The sequence below is a fragment of the Colossoma macropomum genome, unplaced genomic scaffold (genome assembly GCF_904425465.1).
Source record: "Colossoma macropomum unplaced genomic scaffold, Colossoma_macropomum, whole genome shotgun sequence".
NCBI lineage: Eukaryota > Metazoa > Chordata > Actinopteri > Characiformes > Serrasalmidae > Colossoma > Colossoma macropomum.
This window is the reverse complement of record NW_023494786.1, coordinates 8,839,889-8,866,276: the sequence shown is the minus strand read 5'-3', so window position 1 is coordinate 8,866,276 and position 26,388 is coordinate 8,839,889. Positions and strand designations below refer to the sequence as shown.

Below are 26,388 nucleotides of genomic sequence, written 5' to 3'. Positions count from 1 at the left end.
CGACATATGCTGCCATCCAGATGACGTCTTTTTCAGTGAAGGCCTTGATTATTTCAGCAAGATAATGTCAAACCACATTCTGCATTTATTACAACAGCATGGCTCCATATTAAAAGAGTCCGGGTGCTAAACTGGCCTGCCTGCACTTCAGACCTGTCACCCACTGATAACATTTGGCACATTATAAAATGAAAAATACGACCAAGGAGCCCCTGAACTGTTGTGCAGCTCAAATCCTATGTAAATAAAAATGGGAAAACATTTCAATTTCAAAACTACAGCAGTGTCTCTTCAGTTCCCAAACGCTTACAGAGTGTTGTTAAAAGAAGAGGTAATGAAACACAGTGGTAAACATAACCTTGTCCCAACTTTTTTGGAACGTGTTGTTGGCATCAAATTTAAAATGCGCATATATTTAAAACTAACTAACTAAATAAATAAATAAATAAAATTTCTCAGTTTCAACATCTGACATGGTGTCTTTGTACTATTTTCAATTAAATATTGGGTTTAAATGATTTGCATATCATTGAATTTTGTTTTTATTTACATTTTGCACAGCGTCCCAACTTTTTTGGAAATGGGGTTGTATTTAACTTCCATTCAAAATGGCCATTCATTCATCTTTCATTTTCATTCATTCATTTTTAGGAGAGATTTCTAAGGAGATTAAATATAAAATAATCTACTCACTGAAGGAAGTAGAAAGTCAAAGGAACAAGTGGAAAAAACTGGAATTTCCAAAACTAGAGTTCAAATATTATTAAAATATGTAATGAAAATGGAACTCTGGAATAGTACAAGACCTGGAAAACCACCAAAGCTGTGATATATCACAAACAGTACTGAAAGCTTTCATCTTTGAGAGAGAGGAGAAAATCAAGCTCCACTCTTACTTCAGATCTGAAGAAATCCACAGGTGTTTCTGTCCATCCTTCCACTGTGAGAAGACAACTCAGAACTATGAGTCTGAAAGGATGTGAAGCTGACAAGAAGCTATTACTGAGAAAAGGAAACAGAAAAAATGAAGGACATTTGCAAACAAAGAAGCTGCTGGTGTTCTCAGAACAATGGACTGACCACCCCAGTGTCCAGACAGAGTCCTCTGATCGTGAGAGGCAGAAAATGCAACTTCTAAGACTTCTAAACTGAAACCAACAACCTCCCTTACTCTATTATGGTATAAAGCCTCTGTAACATAAAGCTTACTTTCACAGATGTACACATGTATTTTCATCTTGTAACATTGTATTATATGTGTGCTTAGATCAGCATTTGTATAGACATTCATATTTACATATGTACAGAAATACACACTTTTTTAACCCCTTAAAATCACAGGCTCAGTACATACTAAGGTTTATTATTCAGTAACTAAATGGACTACAATGCATAATAGCTGAGTTATTCTTAGGTTCTAGAAATGGGTGGTAAAACTTTGGGCCCGCCGGTGGGCCCTGGCCGTTTAAGGGCTTAACCTCCTCTCACATTGGCTCTTTATTATTCTTTCCTATTGTCTATTTATTGTAATTGTATTTGTCACAGTTAAATATTTGTTAATAGTCTATGTGCTTGTCTGGTCTGTTCAGTTAGTATGACAGTTAAATGTCATACATGTGTGTACTCCTCAAGACAGATGTCTTGTATGTGTAATACAGTGATTCTGATTCCGACTGAGCTTATTATATATATATATATATATATACATAAGGGGGTGGAAATCTTAATGCTTCAGGATACCAAGACATTTTGGACATTTGTGTGTTTCCAACTGTGTGGAACAGTTTGAGAAGGACCTTTTCTGTTCCAGCATGACTGTGCATGTTTTGGGGTTCGGTGTGGAAGAACTTGACTGGCCCTCACAGAACCCTGACCTCAACCCCATCTAACACCTTTGGGATGAACTAGAACGGAGACTGCGAGCCAGGCCCTCTCGTCTAACATCAGTGTTTGACCTCACAAATGCTCTTCTGGATGAATGGACAAAATTCCCACAGACACACTGCAAAATCTTGTAGAAAGCTTCCCAGAGTGGAAGCTGTTATAGCTTCAAAGGGGGACCAACTCCATATTAATGCCTATGGATCTAAAATGGGATGTCATAAAAGCTCCTGTGGGTGTAATGTGTAGGTGTCTCAATACTTTTGTCCATATAGTTTGTGTGTGTGTGTGTGTGTGTGTGTCCAATCAGTCAGAGAAAATAGACTACATTAGGCTAAATTACACTTTACAGAGGCTATATTGCACATCACATGCGCTTTTTCGGAACCAAAATAATTCGATACGCTAGCTGTAAGCTTTAAAGCAGCTGAAATTTCCTACTCAAACCAGCACTCAATAAACTGCACAGACGTTTTCCAATCAGGCCTTGAGGTGAATATATGCTGTATAACATCTCCAGTGTAGATATCATTATTCATTTAAGTATGATATGTATAACATTGGCTAATGAGGCCCTTGCTTGTGTGTGTGTTTGAACTACTTCTCAACTATTATGGAAGTAGTTGGGTGTTTGGTACTGACATGGAATTTAATTCAGTATAACTACTTACTATTTTCAGGTTAAATATCACACAGAAAGTCTACTCTTCACCTCCGGAAAGCGGCTCAGGCCATCAGACAAACAGAGATGTCTCATTTTTTGCAGTTGATGGGTGTTGTGAGTCAACAGCATGACATAAAAAACATTTCTTTTTAACACAATGTTCTTGTCCATTTTCAGAGTAATGTCAATAACGACGTACACATTGCACAGTGGAGGGCAAAACCAAAAGTTACTAAAGAAACTTAACAAAACATAACAATTACTTATTTATTGCTTTATTTCTTTTTCAAAGCAAACGATGCAGGCTACCAGACAAAACTGCACCGAAATCAGGATAAGGTAATAGTATATTTGAACTCCTTGTACAGAGGCCTCCCTCAAAACCCTAATAAAGGTAATATATGACTAAAATACTAACCTGTAAAGCCCAAAATGTTGCCCAAAACAAGCATAAAACAAAAAGCCAAGTATTTTGTCTAATGTTGAGAACAGTAAAACAAATTCATGCAGACATAAGCCCCAACCTCATTGTTTATAACAGGTATGGAGAGCACTGTTTTTCAATTAACTGTAGCACATTATGAGTATATTTATGTACAATACATGGTGCCATTTTATTCAAGTGAGACAACAGGATAAAATGAGGACAGATGGGTTAGATTTGTGACAAAGGTATATAAATGTGTTCATCATAAAGACATGCACTGGGTAGTGAACTGTATCTTAACCCCACTGGACAAACCAGCAAACCGGGGTGATCTGAAGGCAGAGTGAAGGCACTCAGCTGGGCTACCTGAACCTGGATCACATTCACCTTCTCACTACATTTTGTTCCTCTGTGTTTCAGTGTAATATGGGAAAATGTGGCAATTTGGAAAAGAACATTTTCAAATTAACATGAAATTTTAACAATAAAAAAGCAACTAATCTATTTTAAACCAGGTTAAGTGCCACTCACTTTACCTAAAGATTTGATATGACAAAACATTACTAATACATTCCTTTTAACTAACCACATTATTACTTACATGTATAAATGCAACAGCACTAACATTTGCACTGAATAGCCAAAGCCCCATGTCCCCCATGTAAATAAGGCAATATAATTTCAAATGTTGTCCAAATGTTTTTTTTTTTTGTTTTTTTTTAAACAAAGTAAGGCTCTGTACATTTAACTGATGTTCAAGGTACTGGTAAACATCACTCAAATTTGCAGAGCTTTAGGAAACAAAAACATGACATAAAGTGATTCAAAAAGTTCACGTAACCTTATGTTAACATGGCATGTATCTGTATGTCTTTTTAAGATTCCTTAATATCTGATGCATAAAGTTTAAGAACCTCACCTGTTAAAGGGGCATTGCAGCCAAACAATAGCATTTAATACGTATCATGCTATGTAATTTTCTGCCGAGCAACATTTTATCCCTCAGTCCCATTAATGTGACAGAATTCACGGTTTTGGTAAATTCAGTTGTTTTTATCGATCAGTATTCTTTTTATTACCTAATCACGCCATACAGCCATTGGGAATCCCTTCCACACCTTCCTAACATTAAAGTTATTCATGCATTAGCCGACTCCGCAACTCCCTGAGGGTGTGCTCAGAACAGATCATGTATTCATTTTGGCTGGAGTGCCGCTTTAAAGTGACAACAAACAGACTTGCAGATCATGCCACATTTTTATGAAATATTTTGCTACTTAAATGTAACAAACAGTGGGAAGTTTCACAGAAACCAGCTGATGCACAACCATTGTATTATTATGTAAACAGTGAAACACAAAGCTTACCCCCTGTGTTATCACTTCACAAAACCTCTGGTTGCATAATACATAGCTTTTACCACGCCACAGAAACGGTACCTACTCTACTAAAATGTAAAATGTTTCTAAACATGCAATTATGCTTTTTCTGTGGCAGGTTAAAACTTGTATTAACCCAAAAACATTTACCGTCAGGTAACAGCACTGCCTTCTTCGGCAGACGCCACTCATCCTGTCAGAAGCAAGTGCGTGACTGGACAAACCACTTCTAGATGACCTGTGGAACAGAAAAAACCCAATGAATGAAACTTGATTTCTGGGTTTCTGTAGAGGACAAAGAGTACTGGAGGGACTAACATAAAACTTCTAGTGTGTGTGTAGCTAACTTGTACATAGTAGCTCAACCGTTCTTAAACATTGGCAGTTTTTTCAGAGTGTGTACTCTGTAACACTGTTGGCCAAGTGTATTCTGGAAATGCATGCAAGTATTAAAAACTGACAAACAGCATATTTCATATTCAAAGGACTACAAGCTTTAAGATTCTTCAATTTTTCAAAGTGCTGAACCTGAAAACTTGCAATCCTCCATTTATTGGTATCAAGGTCAGACTTTCATTGTGGTGGCAAATTGTGTCCCCCAACTTTGAAGCTCAAACTAAGACTAAACCACAGAAAGCAAATGTCTTTTTCTGTTCTAGTCCTAATTTACTATGTACTGTTGTGCATGAAAAAACAGCATGTCACAGCCGTGACAGAACTATTATTTTTGTGCTTGTTTCTTCTGTTTGAACTGTAAAAACACATTTAAATGACTGTTTGTCGTATGTACACATTAATTTAAATAAATAAATATCATTTTCATTTGTTAATAAATCTGTTTTGGTCAAAGGTGGTACAGAAACAAAGTCTTTTTGATTTACTTCTTATTTGGAAATCTCAAAGCAAGAAAGACTAACTCCGAGAAGTCTGCAGTTAATGAAATGCCTTGTTATATTGCTAAAATACTGACAGCTTCATGTGTCGCACAAAAGATGTGTCTGTGGTTTTCCTCATGAAACATTACACAATTTAAAACTATTAAAGGCTCACTGGCAAATAATATTGCCACTGTTTATACCCAACCTTTGTTTTTTATAAAAATTTTGTGTTATACTGGTATTCAAAGGAAGTTTTAGAAGATTCACACTTAACAAATATTATCGTGTGTTATCATTTTAGGTCCTATTCAAATGGGGCAAAAAAGGTTTAAAACACAACACTTGCATCCTGACCTCAGGCAGTCTCACACTCACGCTCAGGCCTCAGAGCGCTTTTTATGGTGTGTGAAATGTGCACAATAAGCTCTGAAGATCTCCTAAGGGCCTTTCTTCAAAACATCAAGTGGTATTTGAACATAAATATTTTAGGTTTTGACTAAAACAAGCAGTTTAAATGACCCATGTCCTGCTTTGTTCTTGTAATTTTCCACACACAATGTTACTTCTGAAAGTAAAACATTCTTTTTAAAACAGTTCGGTTTACATTTTACACTTGACTTACATGTCAATATTTGTACCGTTTGTTACCGCAATAGTAGAATGACTGACACATACAGGATGGATACGTTCCTTACTCATTCTTTAGTAAGCCTGTTCTGTGTTAAAAATGTGACAAAAATGTTTTTATTTCATTTGTTACTGGAATTTCACTGTGGCCTGCAGAGAACCTCGGTCCTAAAGATTAAATGACTAAAAAAGTTGAGTTGAGGTATTTCAGCCACACCCACTGCTAACAGGTGGAGGAAATTAAGCACACAGCCTTGCAGTCTCAATAGACAAACACTGGCCAAGCAGCTACCTAAAAGCCTAAGATCAAAATGCACAATGCCTAAGGGGGGGAATGGTATAAAGTGCGCCGCCTCCATCTGGCAGTGCGACGGACGAGTCGTCGTTTGGTGAATGCCAGGAGAACGTTACCTGCCTGACTGCACTGTGCCAACTGTCAAGTTTGGTGGAGGAGGGATAATGCTATGGGGTTGTTTTTCAGCCTAGGCCCCTTAGTTCCAGTGAAGGGAAATCTTAATGCTTCAGCAGACCAAGACATTTTGGAAAACTGTATGCTTCCAACCTTGTGGGAACAGTTTGGCGAAGACCCTTTTCTGTTCCAGCATGATTGAGCCCCCAGTGCACAAAGCAATGTCCATAAAGGCATGTTTGGGTGAATTAATGCCTATAAATTTAGAATGGGATGTCATAAAAGTTTCTGTGGGTGTAATGTGTAGGTGTCCCAATAATTTTGTCCATATAATGTACAATGCCTCCATGGACGAAACCTACCACACTTTCTGGTGACAACCAGAAACGGAAAAGTAGCATAATGTCAACTGCATGGAGTCTGGTATTTACTCTCAGACAAAAAAAACTGCAGTAGTATTTTACTAGTGGAATAGGTGGTGTTATAAGTAGTTATTTACTGGTGCCCATCCCTACTGCAACCTTTAATCAAATGAAGATCATGTCAGATTAACTGCGTGCGTGATCAATCATTTCTGAATGAATGAATCACCTGGTCTACAGCCAAACAGTCATCACTCACCTGGCATTGCAAGCTGCATTCCATCTGCAGAAGACACTCCAATGTTTCCATCATTTGCTCTTTCCGCAGGGAGTGCAGCTTGGTTTCACCCACAGTGACGCTCCTCTCCAGCTCGCACACTGTACTCTTCAGAGATACTGACGCATGCTGCAACGCACTGAGCCCTGACCAAGCCAATGCGTATCACACAAACAGACACACACACATGCAAGAAACACAACAATTTAGCCTTCTTGAACTTCAACTTCTCAAATTGATCCTCAGGACCCCCCAGATGATCCACATTTTCACTCTAATCCTATGCAGTGCGAGTTAGGTTGGAGCAAAAACATGGACCGCCTGGGGGGCCCTGAGAACAAGTCAGAGATTCAGTGTTTGAGTGGCTTTCATGCAAGTAACCAATGACATGTTAAAGGAATGCTTCACACAAAAATGAAGCTCTATTTTCCCCTTACACTGTCAGAAAAAGGTACTGTGCAGCTGCGTTTCGTTCATGAAGGTACAAATAATGTAAATGTATACTGTTAGATATGAAGGTTCTGTGCAGGTACACTTTTTGTTCATAAAGGTACAAACAATGTCCAATTGTGTACCTTTAATAAGTTTTTCCAGGTGAAAAGTATGTATTTGTACCTTTTCATAACCTAATGTTTTAAAACAGAACAATGAAATAAAAAGCCTGGAGACGAGACAAGGTGTGTGGAGTCAATACAACTCATCATAATATACAACTCATCAAAATATCATTTTAGTGGATTATGGTACAATTATGTTCCCTGACTAAAGGTACTGAGATGTACCCTTGAGGGTACCACCCCAGTGACAGTTTCAAAAACTTTTTCTCTGAAAGTATAACCTCAAAAGATGCACCTTAAATAAATTTTTCCCAAGGAAAAGTACAAATTTGTATCTTTTCATGACCTAATGTTTCCCAAAGGAATATTAAAATAAAAGGCTGGAGCGTGTGGAGTTAATAAAACACTCAAACTGTCAAAAACGTATGACTTTAAGGTAATATGATACAATTATGTTCCATAACTGAAGACCCCAGTGACAAGAGGAGTACCATCCCACGGTACACAGCGATTCGATTCTGTGATTTGATTCAGCTATTTAAAGTTCTTTAGGAAATATTCTAATGAATAAAAAGTATGTCTAGAAGACTTTCCCTAATATTCAGACATACATACATACATACATACATCATCTAAACCACTTATCCTTCTGGGTCGCAGTGGGGTGCTGGAGCCTATCCCAGCTGTCATTGGGCGGAAGGCATGATAGACCCTGGACAGGTCGCCAGTCCATCGCAGGGCAGACAGACAGACATACATATACAATCACACACACATTCACACCTAGGGGCAATTTAGCATGTCCAATCGGCCTGACTGCATGTCTTTGGACCGTGGGAGGAAACCAGAGTACCCAGAGGAAACCCACGCAGACATGGGGAGAACATGCAAACTCCATACTCAGACAAAAGCTCAATAATATTTTTGGGTGACAAAGACGTCTGTCATATTAGCCATGTAGCTTTACTGCAAGAATAAAGAAGCAAAGAGCAGCAGACACGACTCGGCAGACTGACTATGTTTGGGTGACGAAAAGTGTGTCAATGTCATTCACCCATGTGAACAATGTCTTTGATTAAAAGGGCGAGAACACAGCTTGTTAAGTGTGTCAATGTAAAGCTTTAAAAACACAAGAAATACTTTGTGTGTTTGTGCCAAACGCCTCATAAAAAGGACAAGTGATCAACTAGTTTGGCAGGATTCCTCAGACATCAGGGTTTGTCAGAGAGCTATGCAATGTTGACCTGACCTGATGTTGAATGAACTTATCTGACCAGATCTTCACTTTCAAAAAGTGTAAGTGGCAGTTAATACTTAAATAAATGTTTACACTGATATGCAAAGATACTCTTCAAACATCTGTATTTTTTTAACTAATGCAGGTGGCTCTTATTACACTACAAGCTGTAATAAGATGGTGTGTGTACTGTAGCATTAGGTACCGGAACCCTAACTCTCACTTCTTTGTTGTACATAGTCATGTAAAAAAGTTTGTATACCCATTTAATAAATTTTTAGTGGGCCACAATTTGTGTTTATTTTTTGTTCCAATGTGTTAACATTTCAACAAATTTCAATAAATAATCAGTAATTCCTCATTATAATGTGCAGAAGTATGCTCTCTGTAGAGGATGTGTTGAGATATTTTTGAGATATTTTGTTGAGAAAATCACCAAAACATGTCATTTGACTTAGACTGCCCAAACTTTTGTATATGACTATCGCAGCTCAGTATGTCAAGTGGATGTTTATTGGCTGTGACAACGTATTCACGTTAAAAGCTTTGCTGTCTCTTTGTAGGCACACTGTCATTCCTAAAGTTCAGAAGCAGAAACCTTTCAACAACATATCAGCAGATATTATAAGCACACAACAACACTGGAACATACCATTCATATCTCTGGCCTCCAGGTCTATATATATTCCGTTTTTCATGCAGCTTTTCAGCACCTGTAAGGAACAAAGCAATATTAATAATGGAATTCCTCCATTTAGGGTAAAAGAAACTGAAAGAGTCATGATCTTATGAGATTATGCTTATACCTATGTACAATATGAATGTGGTTTTACCTCCAAAACTCTGACATATCCATATTCTGCACTGAGGTGGAGGCACGTCTTTCCATACCGATCCCTTTCGTTGATGTTTGCACCGAGGGAAATTAAATCTGCAACTATGAGGTGTTGATTTCTCTGAGCTGCTACGTGTAGAGGGGTCTGCAAAAAGAAGCAGAGAAAAAAGCATACATTTAGAAAATATGATTCTATCTTAAGCGATCCCAGTTAGCCTAGCCGCACTCCTTCAGACTTCTCAGTCATGTCTGTGGCACGTTGAGGCACTTGTGTTTCGTTGGCAGAGTAAAGTAACTTAATATACAGATCTTTGAGCTACTAAAGCACCTCCTAAATGCCGAGGCTGCAGCACCATGGAATAAGTCTCTGTACACTGTCAGCTTCTTTCAGTGCCAAATTCTGACATTTACAATTTTACATGGGAGAAGTTGATGCTCCGAGAGTCTCGCGTCAGCTTCTAACAGCATCAGCTATTTTTGTTACCCTGGGAATAACACAGGTCTTCGGCAGAGGATGTAATGCTTAAGATTAAATCTTTTAAGTGATGAAATGAAACACACTTTACCTACGGGCCAAAGAAAACGCTCCTTTGTTCAAACAGCCAGACTTGGTGCACAATGTCATATTATCAGCATCAGAGTTCCAAAATCTATTGAAAGTCAATTTGACATTATAGTTGGCAAGTGTAAAGAATGTGTCCACTGGATTAAGAGATTATAAATGTTTTTCAAAATATATGTTAGCTGTCATCAAGGGCTTATTTAGGTGTCATGTAGCATTATGACACCTACACCAAAGTGGTACCACTAGACTCCCTTTTGGGGGCTGGGTGTCTACTCCCACACGGCTTCATAGACAAAAAGCCTGCTATCAATGCAACCTTGCAGAAAGTGAATGTGCTTAAGCTCTGAAGGAATACCTGCAGTTTGAATTGTCTGAAGGTGAAAATGAAATAACTTAAAAGGGTTGCTGCGTTTAATGAAAATGAAAATGACTGCTGTAAAAGACTGTCATGTTCATGCTGGGAAGACAAGAACAGTGAAACGAGTGGAAACTGTGAGCATTTGAGCTGTTGAGCAACCAGTGAAATGTATAAGGAAGATTGCTCCTAGCATTGAGATGAATATTGCTGGTGTTACAGGAAGAACATAGTAGAATGCAAGGTTTCTGCCTCGGTGTACTGGTCACATGTCTGTCAGCTGGGGATGGAGTGAGCAGGAATGGGGAAAACCAGTATGGTTCTAGTATGTTTTGATGAGTCTAGGACTGGAACAGATTAGGAATGGCAAAGGGTGTGGACAGATCTTCTGAGGGAAAATGAAGGTGATGTGGGGGTTACATTTAGTAGGTTTAATAATCCTGCAGAATGAGATTTAGGGGTTCAGCTGAGAATTACATCCAAAATGAAAAGTAACTAAAGTGGGTGAGAAATGTACTTGAGATATCTTGGGACTGAATTCAGGAGCAAACCTCACGTTTCATTTCAGTGAACAAAAATTTGGCCTCTGAATAAGAGCTGGTCATAGGAGCTGATCATATGTCCAAACGTTTGTAGGCACCCGCTCATCCAATGTTACTCCCGAAATCTAGGGTATTAATAGACAATTTGTCCCCAGTCTTCTGCAGTAACAGTCTTTACTCGTCTGGGAAGTCTTTAGAACAGGTGTTGGAACATTGCTGTGAAGAATCTCTTTCATTTAGCCCCAAGAACAGTAGTGAGTTTTAGCTACTAATGTTGGATGTTTAGTTCTGGATCACAAACGCCACTCCAAGTCTTCCTAAAGGTATTAAATGGTGCTGCATCACTCCAGAGAACACAGTTCCACTTTATACTGATCTAGCCGACACTTGGCTTTGGGCATGGCGACCATAGGCTCATGCGTGGCTGCTTCAGAAATTCCCAGTTCTATTGATAATGCCTATCTGTAGAGATAATACCAGCTGTGTGTGCAACTGAACATCTGTGTAAGCAATGGGTGCAACTAACAGTAGCTGAACTGACTAATTAGAAGGGGTATCTGGTCAGTCTGGACATATAATATATGAAATTAAGTGGGTACATCATAGCCCGCACTATAAAAAGCTACAAATTTAAAGTCTTAGAAAAGGACAACACTGCGTTTCAGAACTTGCTGTTAACATGTGACGGTCAGTGATTACTATAGAAAGCATAGGCAGCACTAATGAATCCCTGGGGTTGTCTGGACATTTAATGTACAACACAGCTGAAGAACGATATAAGCCAGTGGTTTTCAAACTATGCATCACTGAATGCTCCAAAAATCTCCTTTGTTATCAGCGCATTGCTGTTGCCACAAAAAGTGTTGAGTCTATTTTTCTGCTGTTTGCCATGAGCTACATGCCATTAGAAACTTGTACTGGACATACACAAAGTTTAATAACTTTCTGACCATTTTATGTGCATCTGAATGTATAAAATATATGTATAAAATATTGGTGGGTCTCGAGACAAGCAGTATTTTCATATGTGGGTCCTGGTACAAAAAAGTTGGTGATCCTCTGGCATAAGCCACAAGCAGCGAGAGTATCCTTACTTTCTTCTAGCAACCTCAGTTATATTATTTCAATAGATTTGCCAAAGACCAGTGAGAGGTTAGGAATAGTATTTAATAAGAATGGAGTTGATGAAGAAAGTGCAAAAAATTAGGAAATGAAAAGGGATTATCCTCAATGACCAGAAACAATGTAACAAATGTAACAAGAGAAATGATACTCCCTATATATTTACAGCTATTAGATTATATTAGTACAGGGTTTTGTGTTTCCTTCACTGAACATCATAAACACAACTGAGTTTCCGTCGTCACAGCCTTTTTTGTCATTTTGTTTTGTCATTTTTAATCTAATAGTTTGTAAATGACGACTGAGTGTTACCTTTCCCTCTGTATCTTTAGTATCCAGTTTCTTTAGATGTGCCATCCTTTTGGCAATCACATACACAAGAGCTCTTTTCCCCTCGTCAACAGCTCTGTGTAGCAGTCTGTGAAGGAAGTACAAAAAACAGCAATGCAAAACACAGTTTTATAAAACCAGTGGATGACTACCATGACATCAATAAGTGAATGATGATGATAATGACGATGATAATAATCTTCTATAGAACAGTCAGACAGCTATTTTCCACAGAAAGGTATATCCTGCACCTTTCTGAATGGATAATAATAATGTTTTTCAGAGATGTACTCTTAAATAAGGCTTGTGAGGTTAGTTTATGTAGGGCCTGATCAGGATCAGGTTTCAGAGAACAGAATCTAGACACTCTGTAGTTACAGGAAGGCTTCACATTTCAGTTCAGAAGCTTGCTAAATTATAAAATGTGTGATAAAAAAACCCTTAAATGTGGACATATTACACTCTAGGGTATATTACTCAGCAATTACATGGAAAGCAATTCAAAGTTGCTAATATAGCTTAGTTTTAAGTTATACGAATGAGGAACGGAAGCCGTGTGGTTGGTCCTGGACATTTAAGGGGTTGAATCTGTATTTCAAACTTCAGTAAGCATTATAAGCATATTATATAATACTAACTAAAACAAACGGGATCAACTGCATATCATTGCTGTCCAAATAAAAACAAGTATCTCCAAAATAGTAACTTTACAGGAGAAGACAAAAATGTTCTTTACTTTCAATGTTAGTTAATAGAAAGAAATTTTATTCTAAGCAATTTTGGAGCATTTCTATTCATCCAATCATTGTGAAATTTTTACTCAATATAAAGGACAGCTGCTGAGCTCAAATGATGCAGAAAAGTAAAAATCGCCATGTTTTTCATTGGACAGCGACAATATTCAGTACGAGAACAGAATATTTTGCCTGAACCATCAGACAGTCATGTTTGCCTATAGGTCACAAGTGCATATCGCTACTGTCGGAACAAATCCTCGTATCTCCAAAAAGGTAACTTTACACTTTACAAGGAAAAACGTTCTAAACTTTTGCAAAAAATAAATGGAGAAATAATTTTTTCCAAGTAATTTTGGACCATTTCTATTGGTCTGTTCATCATGAAATTTTGACACAACAAAAAGTGCAACTGCCTTTTTTATGTCAAAAAATGAAAAATGAAAAGGCGAAAGCAACAAACATGCAAGAACGTCCTCTTGGCGAAGCAAGAAACTTCATAAATGTTTTAAGCACATACGTACACATAATTAATCTCTTACAATGACGTATTTTGGTGAGATCACCATCAAGAAACACTCTAAGTCCATTCAAACCCAAATATGATACAGGATGTCTTGGAAAGCGATGGTACAAGACAGATTAACTTACGTTCTACCGTACTCATCCAGAGACAGAAGGTCTTTGTCAGACATATCCCTCAGTATGCGCTCCTGTCTTTCCATTTGGGCCCAGAAGAATGTTGCGCTGTTCCACTCCTCCTGCACTGAGTAGGGATATGTCGGACCAATCGTCTCAGGGGAACCCCACCAGTGCTCCATCTTGGGGCTAAAATAACTTGTGTCTTGGGGGGAGGGCACCTGGTATTCGCTGTAACCAGGAGAGCAGATCATTCCAGGCTCAGCCCTGCGTCTACAGTAAGCTGACTCAAATCTGTGATATTCCCCCTGACTGTCTGATAAAGGAGCAGCGGTCTGGCTATAAGCCCAGAACGGGACGGAGTTGTTGACTTCGGTGGACCGTGTGGGAAACTTTTTATTGGTTTCACAGAAACATGAATTTGGAGGTAACTCATCCAAGTGATGTTGCTGAGATCTGTGTTTACACCAGCTCTTGTCTCTCTGCTCCGGGCAGAGGGTAGATGACGGCTGCTCAGTTGGTTGTTTGGGGGATGTACTGGTCTTAAGATCTTCTTCTAGCACCTCCACTATAATAGCAAGTTCTTCCAAACTCTTTGTTTGCCATTTTTTCTAAAACATACAAGTGACATGTTCAGTTGCAGTATGACATTTTAACCAGTTATTACAAAGACTTGCTGCTAATTTTGCCGTATTTTTGAAGAGTGTACCTACCAGTCTATTTCTCCGATCGCCGCTTGTGTTGACTCGCTTTTTCTCCCCTACAAAGAAATACAAAATTAAAAAGACATGCATGTGGTGGAGAGTGGTAGCTACTTATTATACTGTAAACATATTCTAACCTTTTGATTTTTTGTTTTCTTTCTGCTGTAAAGAGAAAAAAGTAAAGTGAGATACACTTTTTATTAAAGTCCACAGGACAGCATTCTAAGTACATGAGGTAATTTGTACCTGCAGATCTTTGGGGTCCATGCCGTTGGCTATGCGAAAGTTCCTGAGCATGTCTCTCACTGGCATTCTCACTCTGACACCCAAGTATCTTTTATCACCCTTGGCTTTCTGAGACTTTGGACCTAAAAGAACACATGACAACATGAATGAAAGGAACTACATGTTTTAATAGTAGTAATAGGTTTTCTATCACTGTGCACTTGTCTTTGGAGACTTTCTCAGACTTTCATTGGAGTATTTTCTCAGAATATGTAACCCAGTCAATAGAAATGAAACTTTTCTCTGCTATACAGACTTCACAAATTGTATCCATTTCCAACATGTAGGGTTTTCACGATCAATGTACACATAACACAGCAAAAGAAAGAAAAATAACCTATAATAAATCACAGTTCATTATAACAGCAATATTAAAATACCAGTCATTCTTTGTGGTGAACAAAACTTTGTCATCTTGACTTTGAAAGACCAAATTTTTGGATCTCCTCTTGTGTAAATGCTTTTTTTCTTTTATATCAAGACAATATAAACATCAGCATTTGTTTCATATGTTGTACTTTTATAATGTTAAATATATCTAATAAACTGAGAATTAAAATACCAACATATCATAACCAGCATAAGACACAGTTTTAGCCAGATTTTGTACAGTACACACCATACATTTCAATATCCCTATTTTGAAGGTTGCTTTTTTTGACTTGGACAATAACACAACTGCAAAATAACAGAAAACCGTATGTAACAGAAAGAAAATAGGTATCTTAAATGTTTCTGTGGGTTCCTGCTGGTGTCCAATTGTCACTAATAGTATTTTGTGTTCTCCTGATTGGTTTTATAATGAAGTGTAAATGATTCTAGTGATTTGAAAGAGAATTCCATAGATTATTCAGAATTTCTGCATGATCAAATGGTTAAGACATGAACAAAGTCTTTCGGAGTGGTTTGAAGTGAAATGCTCTGTTCTAGAGAAATTTACTGAGTCTGAACTGTTCACAGTGAAGGTGATAGAAACCAAATGTCTGAAGAGTTTAATGCCTCCCTCACAGAAAGATCTTACATGAAATGGTTATGAATACTCTGCCTGATATCTGAGACATTGTGTTATGATAGTTTTGAGAAGGTTTTGGTTTAAAACTCTTTTTTTAAAACCCATTTTTTGCAGAGAGGTACATGCACGGTGTGCAAAATAGTCCCCAAAGAGAACGTATTCTTTTGGATTTATCACTATTTTACCATCAACTTTACACATGAAACCTCTGACAGATGTGGGTTCACTGGTGGATTTGGATAGTAAATAAAATGGATATAATTGTGTTGTAAATATTGTGACCCCTGGTTCCTATCACCACCACTGTAAAGAAATCAGAGTCTCGCTACAGTTAACCATACTACATTAAACCACGCTGAATGACTGTTTACATCTCAGTGACTGAAATATGCAGAAAGTTTGAATAAATGGGGAAATTCCTTTTTAACAGGTGGTCTGAGACTATTAAAGATGCCTTTGATGGTTTGGCTAATGGGATGCCCTACAAGAAACTACTGGTCTCTAATAGTAAAGTCAGTTTCCATTAGAAAACAAAAGCATCACTGTTTCAATCCTAATCGTCCTAATGGTCTTTTTTCAGCAGGGCAGTGTGATATTATTAGCGAACAGCCAGCCTTGTAGACCCCAGAAACCAAGCTGTGTAATAGACATGATGGACATCAAAAACAGTAATTTTATCTCAGAGCTACACCGCTAACTACAAAAGACCCCCATGATTCACTCACCTGCTGGTAAGGCTGCCATTTGCTCGGTGTTAACATGGTAGTTCCGTGCCTCCACACTGACCCCGGTGAGGGCAGCGGTGGGGGAGTTTGGTTCACTTGTATTCAGCGCTGATGCTGCTGGAAGCGGTGAAGCATCGCATGGACGGATGCCATGTTCGTTATCTGTCCATTTGTGGCTTTGGGGCTTCCCCTCACCTCCTGTCTTCTCCACACGGCTCCTCACCATCTTTAGCCTTCCTGCTCAAGCCTTGCCGAGGAATAAAACACTGCAAGAAAATGGATGTTCGCGAAATGGGTTTCCGTCAAGACTTCTCATTAAGAACAAACAGATCAAATGTCATGCGCCTGACAGTCTTTGTCCTCTTGTGTGTGTAGTGTGTGTCAATTGTGTTTGAACACATAGTTGCCTGAGGTTTGCGAGTCTTTAAGTCCACAGTAACTGGCGAAGGCGGGTCTGAGTCAGACAGCTGGAAACATGCCTAAATGCCCTCAAGGGGTTCAACTCCTACCTGTCCTGTCATGACGGTGCACTCAAAAACAAGAGTATGAAAACGTCTAAGGGTTTCAAATAACCTCAGTGAGTAGATATATAAATTTTTCAAGTTAATAAACTTGATTCAACCCATTAAGGCTCATTTAGCGTGATACAGTTGTTAATGACGGTGCAGAAATGCAGTATAGCTTGAGGTTGCCCTGAGCAGGTGCCAAAGATTTGTAGACATGTGCTCATCCAATGTTTCTGCTGAAATCAAGGGTATTAGTAGGTGGTGTGCCCAGTCCCATATGGCAAAATAATACACTCCAAATGCATGTATCATATGTTTTTGCAGCATATAAAAATGGCCAAAATGTATGTAAAAATCAATGGTATGTAGTTTTAATAAAGGTTACAGATATAACCAAATGGTACTGACTTCTATTTTGCATTGCACTTTGCATTATCCATGCACAAAATGTATTTCAAATAAACAAGACATCAAATCATAACTGCAGTGTATCAATACCTACAATACTTGCTTTTGTCATGTTAAAGGTTCATTTGATAATATTTAAAATGAAGATACTGGAATACAAACTCATTTCAAAAGGTTTTCCAGTGTTTGGAATATATTTTGACATGGATTGCGATGTATTTGAAATGTATTTTAAATATATATAAATATATGACCAATTTTTTTCCATATGGGATCTTTGCTGCAGGAACAGCCTCTACTGTTCACGGAAGACTTTACCCTACACTCTTAAAAAAGAGGGTTCTTTAGTAAAGGCTATGCTTCTATGTAGAATCATTTCATGCTTAAATGGTTCTTTGCATGGTGAGTGGTCCTTCAGACTGATGGAGTATGTGCTATACAGAACTATTTTCAAAAAGGTTATGGATAGAACCATATACAACACATCAATCAATCAAAAAAACATTTCACCATGCAAAGTACCATTTGAGCATGAAATGGATCTATATGAAACTCAGTTCTATATAGAACTATTTCTTTTACTAAATAACCATCTTTTTTAAGTGTGTTGATATGGAAACATTGTTGTGAGGCAAAGGCAAATCTACAAGGTAGCGACTGTAGCACTTATATTAAAGGAGAATTACACAGATGTTTCGTAATGCCTGTATTAAACTAAGTAAACAAAGTCATTCAGAGTGATTTGATGTGAAATGTTCCGTTCTAGAGAAACATGCTGAGTCAGAGTTGTTTACAGTAGTGGTGATAGGAACCAGATGTCTGAGGAGTTTAATGCCTCTGAAATCTCCTTCAGAGAAAGTTATTACATGAAATGATTCACTGTTTTATGATAGTACTGTGATAAGCTTTTGGCTTAAATCATATTTTCTGGAGTACACTGATGGTGGAGAGATAATTGCAGGGTGTTGTAAGGCAAAACAGTCCCCAATAAAACTTTTTTCCCCATATTTGCCACTGTTTAACCATAATTAACATTACTTGTAAAAACTCACTGGTGGACACGTCTGGGTTCACTAATGATTTTGGATAGCATATGAAATGCTTCCTATCACCACCATTGTAAAAAAAATAATATATCAGTCAGTAAGTTTTTCTACTATGAACCATTTCACATCAAACCACATTTTGTTTGCTTCTCAGCAATTTAACTAAACACTTGAAATGGACCAAAACGTTGTTAAAAAAATCTATTATTCATATGTTGTACTATCCAATTATGCCACCAGTGTTGAGAAATCACAAGACACGCCTTGAGCATGAGCTGCTTTTCGCACTTTTTGTGTTTCCCACACTGCAGAGAATCACAAAGATGTCAAAGATGTACAGCTGCTTGCGCAAACATACACACACAGCAAAAGTACCCCGCAGCCCAACCCGGGAGGATTTGATTGAGTTCAGTCACAAGTTTAGTGAGGTCATGTCAGGTACTGATGTTGGATGATAAGATCACAAACACAAACCCAGCTCATCCCAAAGGTTGTGGATGGAGCTCCATCACTCCAGGGAATGCAGTTCTACCACTCCACAGCCAAACAATTGGGCATGGTGACTTTAGGCCAGTGGTCTTCAACCCTAGTCCTGGAGAGGTTAGTTCCAACCTGTATCCAATAAGCTGCCCCACCCCTTACTTAACTCTAATAGGTCTGATCCAGGCCATCAGGGACTTGGGAAGAGGTTCATTAGCTGGAGCGGGTGAGGCAAACTGGGGTTGGAACTCTGTGGTAAGGTAGCTCTCCAGGATCAGGGTTGGAGACCACTGATTTAGGCTTATGCGTGGCTGTTCCCCAGCATTCCATTCTACTGGCAATGCTTTGGAGTTTATACAGGCTGTATTCATGGAAGCACATTTGGACGTATAGTGTATGAAATCAGGTCAGGGCCACTGGAACCACGGTGGCAGATAAAATTCAGCAGCAGAGCCAGTCAGAATCTCCATTTTAGCTGGGAGGCACTTTTAGACCTGCCTTGGTTGGTGCAGACCTGTCAAACCTTTTCTTTAGATCAGTTTTGTCATGCGAACACTATGCTTTGCCCCACCACTTCAGGAGGTGTGGCACCACCTGAATTAGACAGTCTTATCATAGTTTGCAGTATAGAAAGTTACAACTGGAAATTCTTATAAAAGGACAAAATGGCATTTCACAGTTGGCCTAAATCTTAAGCAGTCTTTTTAGCAGCCATTATTGCCAGCACTTGGTGTTAACTAGTGAAGGTGAACTCAATGAACTCATGGGTCAGGTTGCCAAACCACTGCCTGTGAAAGCACTCACTCCTTTAATATTGGTACCATGATTAAAGTTCACAAATATTTGGCACTAATGCCAAAACACGTAAGGGACCTCAGATAAACCAAAGGTGGGCACAGTGACCTAAATAGTCATATTCATGTTAAAGCATTGTTACTTTCTGTAAAACAGTCACTCAAGAAAAGAATGGAGTACCTTATTTACATCTAAAACCTGAGCACCAGTACAAACCTAGCAAACCACAAAGTTACATCCAGCATGTGTTAGCACAGGAGTGCAGAGTCCATCCAGCATGTGTTAGCACAGGAGTCTCAGATGTCTGTCACTGTTAATGAAATTAAACACAGGAACATAACAAATATATATAAACATGTCCAGGCATTTCATAGCCATCAGAAGTAAAAGCAAAAGCACAATAACTTTTTTACGCAAGGGATAGTTGTTTTCTTAGGTCCAGACATATCAAAGACAGATTAAATAAACTGGAAAAAACAGCCCATTTTAATGAAATGTTTTTGTGATGTTACAAAAAAACATTTTATATTTTCTTTCAGCCAAATTATTCATGCTAAAGTAATAAGCAGTGTTTTAGCTAGTTCTGTTACTTAAAGAGGCACAGTAATATAGGATAGCAAGACATAGGCAAATTTACATATACCAATTTTAGAGGCACAGTAATAAAAAAACAGCCTATTATGTGAGGGATAATTATGGGTTATAAATTGTTCTGCAAAGTAAATTATGATTCTTTTGACACATAAACCACATACACGACCTAAGAAGACCTCTGAAAAAAAAAACCAAAAGAACAGTCTAGGATATGCCTCCTTTAAAGACACAGGAGGGGATGCTAAATATGCTTAGGGATGCTTTTTTCAAAATATTCGTTTTTTTGATTTGTGGTCTGGCGAGTCATCCTTTCAGATTATTTATGGAAATATCTGACATTCTGTTCTCTGGGTCAACAAAGAAGAAGACCATCCAGATGGCTACCACTGCAAAGTTCAAAAACCAGCATTTGTTGTGGGATGTCAAGGCACCATTCATGCAGAACACATTTTGAATCAATGTATGCCACATTTTAAAAAATGTCCATGCATATTTAAATATGACAACGACACGCCACCTTCTGCATGTGTTACAACTAGCAGCATAGGCAGCAATAAATAATTGGGTAGGCCTGTGAAAAAGTGGGTATGACAGCTTGGTAGACTCAATTTCAATCTCCAAATGTGCTAATATCTCGCAATGTCATTGCATCAGGTTTTTGCCAATTCCTGAGAGCAGTGCAGTCACCCTACCTATTCCAACTCTTCCTCAATATGATGATTCAAAACAACAGCAATCAGCCAGGAAACTGGATTCTACGGATAACTAAGATAAAATCAGACAGTTAAGATTTGTGAAGAGAAACAAAATCTACTTTAAAAAATCTAAACCTAATCACTGCAGGCAAAGGCATATTTCTACAGCAGGGATGAAAAATGTTTATGATCCATTTACGCCTTAACTGTGACTTGGTGCATTGACGTTACGACATTTTAGCCTTTGCAGTAAAAGAGCACTGCAAGTTTTAAATTCACAGGAAACTGAGGACAATGTTTTTCATTTGTATTTGGCTTTCGAAACGGCTGGAAAACAACATAGTCTACTGGATGGTATCTCAAATCCACAGTTACTTTTTTAACCACAACCGGAGCTTTTAAATGCTGGCACGTTAATAACAAATCGAAAGCTTGAGGCAATTGCAGACAGCAACGGTTGTTAAGCAGTATTTTAAAAATTTCTTGGTTTTGTTTTATATTTTATATTTTTATATTAAGTGAATATTTTATATACTTTAATATTAAGTGAATAATGGAATATTGTGTGTGTGTGTGTTTTCAAATATGCCTGGGCATGTATGTAACCTCATATGGCTATTTTTTTAAAAGGCTTTTATGTTATTTTTGTACTGTTGTTCCCGTGTATTCCAGCCACAAGAAAAAATTGAGCGAGTGACACAGATAAGACACGACTAGGGCCCAGGGCATACAGTTACAGGATATGGTGGGCCTGGTCTGTTTGGGTGGGTCTGGTCTGCATCTAGAGTTGCCAGCTCAGCCCTTCAAAACTCCTAGACACTCTATTAGTGTATTAGTATTTTTTTTGGCTAAATTCAATGAACAGTGTACTCGTAATGCAGCGAGAAACCTGTTCACTGATAGATGTCAGTTCAAAGATAAATGTCAGTTCAGCTGCAGAACAAAACCTTCGCATTTTATCGCACTGCAGTGCTGCATAGTGCCTTAACAGGTCAGTGCACCTTTGCTAAACAACAGCCTACAATTACCCAATATTGAGGATAATCTGATCCAATCACATCTCATTTTATGTCTTATTATTTCTTAGACAAACAAGAAAATTCCTGGAAAATCTTGGACATGTGGCAACCCTACCTGCAGTATGTGACTCCCGATCTGAAGACACTGTTGTTACATGTTTTTACCTTTACTGTAACTTGTGCAACATAAAGCATGAAAAACACTGGTCCTCATTCACCAAATTGTCTTCCTAAATTTTTTCTTAAATTTGTTCTTGAGAAAGGTTTAAGAAAAAGCCTACGGTCAGATTCATGATGTGTTCATTAAGCACAGAACTGTTTACACCTTTTCACTCTTGAGTGTGTGCAGATTCTGTTCTTACCTAAGAATGAATCCCAAACAAGAAAACACTGGTGAATGAAAGAATCTTTGTGATAACTTCGTAAGTTTTAAGAAAAAATTTCTTCTTAAGAAAGGTTGGTGAATGAGGCCCTTTTTCAGGATGTTTACTCAACCTTTTCACAGAGGCTGCAAAAGCTTCTTTTACAATCATAAACTCAGTTGGCTTATTATCTCTCTATTGGTGAGCTCTTCAGGAATCAGTGCTAAAGACTAAAACAGACACTCTTTAGTTGATGATTTTTCTAACTAAAAGTTGTCAATTTTTCTACAAAAAATAAAAGAATCCAAGAAAAGTTGAAACTATTACAAAAACAATACAGTTCAGGAAAGAAGGATAATAATACCTACTAGAGTAAGATAAATATTTAGGCTTTGTTATGTGTGGCATCTTGCCGTAGCTTGATAGCAGAAAGCTCCTTGCCGTTCGTGGCCTGAAAATAAACAGAAAACAGGTAGGAGACAGGACATGACTGATGTAGGTAAATGGCAGAAAAACAGATGATGAAGAAAGCGTACGTGTAGCTACATATTAGCAGAAGGTGAGAGGTGTACACTCGTTTCTTCACTTACACCAGGTGGTAAGAACTGACATGATGTGATAGGAAGTAATGGACACTGGAGACACTAAATGCTTTCTCATGTTCTTTGACATCGACAAGCCATATGATTAGCCAAACAGTGATTTAGTAACATAAAACTAACACAGGGGAAAAGAAACTACATTTCAGTTTTGTTTTTTAAAAGCTCAGTATATACAGTTTAGTGTAGGATCTTTAGATTTAAGTTATAAAATCTGACACTCAAGTTTTTATTGTTAATAGCAGTTTTTCTATTTTTGCCTAAGAAAGTAGGTAGGACTTTTTTTCACCTAAAAGAGCAATTTGTTCATTTAATCATACCACACTGGACCACAACAGCTCTAAGTGAGACTTTACTGTCCTTCTTGTGATCTTTATGGGTTTCATTGTAGAATGATTCACAGATATTTCTAGGTATTCCTAGATGTGTTCTAGGTGTGACCTGTAATAGTAGTTTCTGGGGAAGCAGTGTGTGTGGGATGGCTGCTGTCTGGGCAGTCGTCTTACAGCAAACCCCACCCGCTTCCTCAAAAACGTGCAAAAAAAAGACCTCATAGTCTATAATTAAATTTACATCAATAATTATTATTTTCTTCTAATATTTGGTGCCAATAAATTTTCAGTTCCAAAGAAGCAAAAGGCAAAACACTACACACTGGACTGGAACAGTATGGCAATGTGTTCAGAATGACGAACAAGAAGAAACAAGCCCACCGGTCCATCATCTGTTGGTGGGGGGAGAACGAAGTAATCTATAAACATGTTTTGTACCTGAAAATATTGTGCTGATTGTTTTTAGACATCGTCCAGGTTTCTCTAACAGGGATGAAATGCGATCTGACTGGTCAAACTGAGTCACGTATCCAAAAAAGAGATCTAATACCTCCTACAAGTGCAGCTTGATTTCAACTGGAAGAAAAAAAATCAGATTTCATGTGTCTTTCTGCCTTTCAGACTGCAGGAATTCTGTCCTGCTTGAATCAGATATGCCAAAAAATCAGATTTGAGCTGCCTGTCTAAACAAGGCCATGAAGACCTTACTAATCAGCTAATGTGTGGAATTAAGTGTATTTAATGAAGCACAATGCTAAAGTCTGCAGAGCTGCGGCCTTGAAGAAACTCAGTGTGACACCCCTGGTGTAGATTTTCATCACTTGTTCATTACATTAGCCTATTAGTTACACTGAAGGACGAACATGATGAAACAACCCCACCCGGCCCAGCTACGGTACAAAACCTTCTCATTTTAAGGCACTGCTGCATAGTGCCTTAACAGGTCAGTGCACCTTTGCTAAACAATACCCTACCATTACCGAATACTGAGGATAATCTGATCCAATCACATCTCATTTTATGTCCAGGAATGGAGTTTTTTTTCCTTAGACAAACAACCAAATTCCTGGAAAATCCTGGACACGCGAACCCTACCTGTAGTATGTGACTCCTGATCTGAAAACACTGTTGTTAGAGGTTTTTATTTTCACATCTACAGCAACTTGTGCAACAATTTTTTTAAATTGTTCTTGAGAAAGGTTTTAAGAAAAAGCCTACGGTCAAATTCATGACGTTTTAAGCCGACAAATTATTTGAGTATGTAGATTCTGTTCTTACCTAAGAATGAATCCCAAATAAGAAAACGCTTGTGAATGAAAGAATCTTTGTGAAAAATTTTGTAAGTGGCTTTTACAAAAAAATTTCTTCTTAAGAATGGATGATAAATGAGGCCCCATTTTTTAGGAACCTTTATTCAACCTTTTGACAAAGGCTGCGAAAGTTTCTATTACAATGGAAAACTCAATTGGTTTATTATCTCTATTGGTGAATCAGTACTAAAGACTAAAACAGACACTCTTTAGTTGATGTTTTTACACTAAAAGTTGTAGATAATAAAAGAACCCAAGAGAAGTCTAAACTACAACAAAAATAATATGACTGAAGAAAGAACGATAATAATACCTACCAGAGTAAGATAAATATTTGGGCCTTGTTCCGTGTGGCATCTTGCCATAGCTTGATAGCAGAAAGCTCCTTGCCGTTCGTGGCCTGAAAATAAACAGAAAACAGGGAGGAGACAGGAGATGAATGATGTAGGTAAATGGTATAAAAACAGATGATGAAGAAAGCGTACGTGTAGCTACATATTAGTGGAAGGTGAGAGGTGTACACTCGTTTCTTCACTTACACCAGGTGGTAAGAACTGACATGATGTGATAGGAAGTAATGGACACTGGAGACACTAGATGCTTTCTCATGTTCTTTGACATCGACAAGCCATATGATTATCCAAACAGTGATTTAGTAAAATAAAACTAACACAGGGGAAAAGAAACTACATTTCAGTTTTGTTTTTTAAAAGCTCAGTATGTACAGTTTAGTGTAGGATCTTTAGAATTAACTTATAAAATCTGACACTCAAGTTTTTATTGTTAGTAGCTGTTATGTTTTTCTATTATTTTAACCTAAGGAATGATATAGGAAGTTTTTTTCGCCTAAAGGAGCAATTTGTTCATTTAATCATACCACACTGGACCACAACAGCTCTAAATGAGATTTTACAGTCCTTCTTATGATCTGTATGGGCTTCATTGTAGAATGATTCACAGATATTTCTAGGTATTCCTAGATATGTTCTAGGTATGACCTGTATCAGTAGTTTCTGGGGAAGCAGTGTGTGTGGGATGGCTGCTGCCCTGAGCAGTTGTCTTACAGTAAACCCCACCCGCTTCCTCAAAAACAGGTGCAAAAAAAAAGACCTCATAGTTTATAATTAAATTTACATCAATAATTATTATTTTCTTCTGATATTTGATGCCACTAAATGTTCAGTTCCAAAGACCAAAGGCAAAACACTACACACTGGACTGGAACAGTATGGCAATGTGTTCAGAATGACGAACAAGAAGAAACAAGCCCACCCGGTCCATCATCTGTTGGTGGGGGGAGAACGAAGTAATCTATAAACATGTTTTGTACCTGAAAATATTGTGCTGATTGTTTTTAGACATCGTCCAGGTTTCTCTAATAGGGATGAAATGCGATCTGACTGGTCAAACTGAGTCACGTATCCAAAAAAGAGATCTAATACCTCCTACAAGTGCAGCTTGATTTCAACTGGAAGAAAAAAAAATCAGATTTCATGTGTCTTTCTGCCTTTCAGACTGCAAGAATTCTGTCCTGCTTGAATCAGATATGCCAAAAAATCAGATTTGAGCTGCCTGTCTAAACAAGGCCATGAAGACCTTACTAATCAGCTAATGTGTGGAATTAAGTGTATTTAATGAAGCACAATGCTAAAGTCTGCAGAGCTGCGGCCTTGAAGAAACTCAGTGTGACACCCCT

At 38.0% G+C, this 26,388-nt stretch overlaps 1 protein-coding gene across 1 annotated transcript; it reads right to left on the bottom strand.

The window, feature by feature from the left end:
* Window positions 1–3,500: 3,500 nt before the first annotated feature.
* Window positions 3,501–16,994, bottom strand: zgc:113279 (uncharacterized protein LOC553749 homolog). Its single transcript, XM_036559950.1, has 10 exons — window positions 16,547–16,994; window positions 14,771–14,892; window positions 14,662–14,686; window positions 14,534–14,580; window positions 13,833–14,431; window positions 12,430–12,535; window positions 9,532–9,678; window positions 9,351–9,411; window positions 6,887–7,050; window positions 3,501–4,589 (listed from the first exon to the last, which is right to left on the bottom strand). The coding sequence occupies exons 1-10, from the start codon at window positions 16,770–16,772 to the stop codon at window positions 4,581–4,583; spliced, it is 1,506 nt and encodes a 501-aa protein (XP_036415843.1). The 5' UTR covers window positions 16,773–16,994; the 3' UTR covers window positions 3,501–4,580.
* Window positions 16,995–26,388: the final 9,394 nt, after the last annotated feature.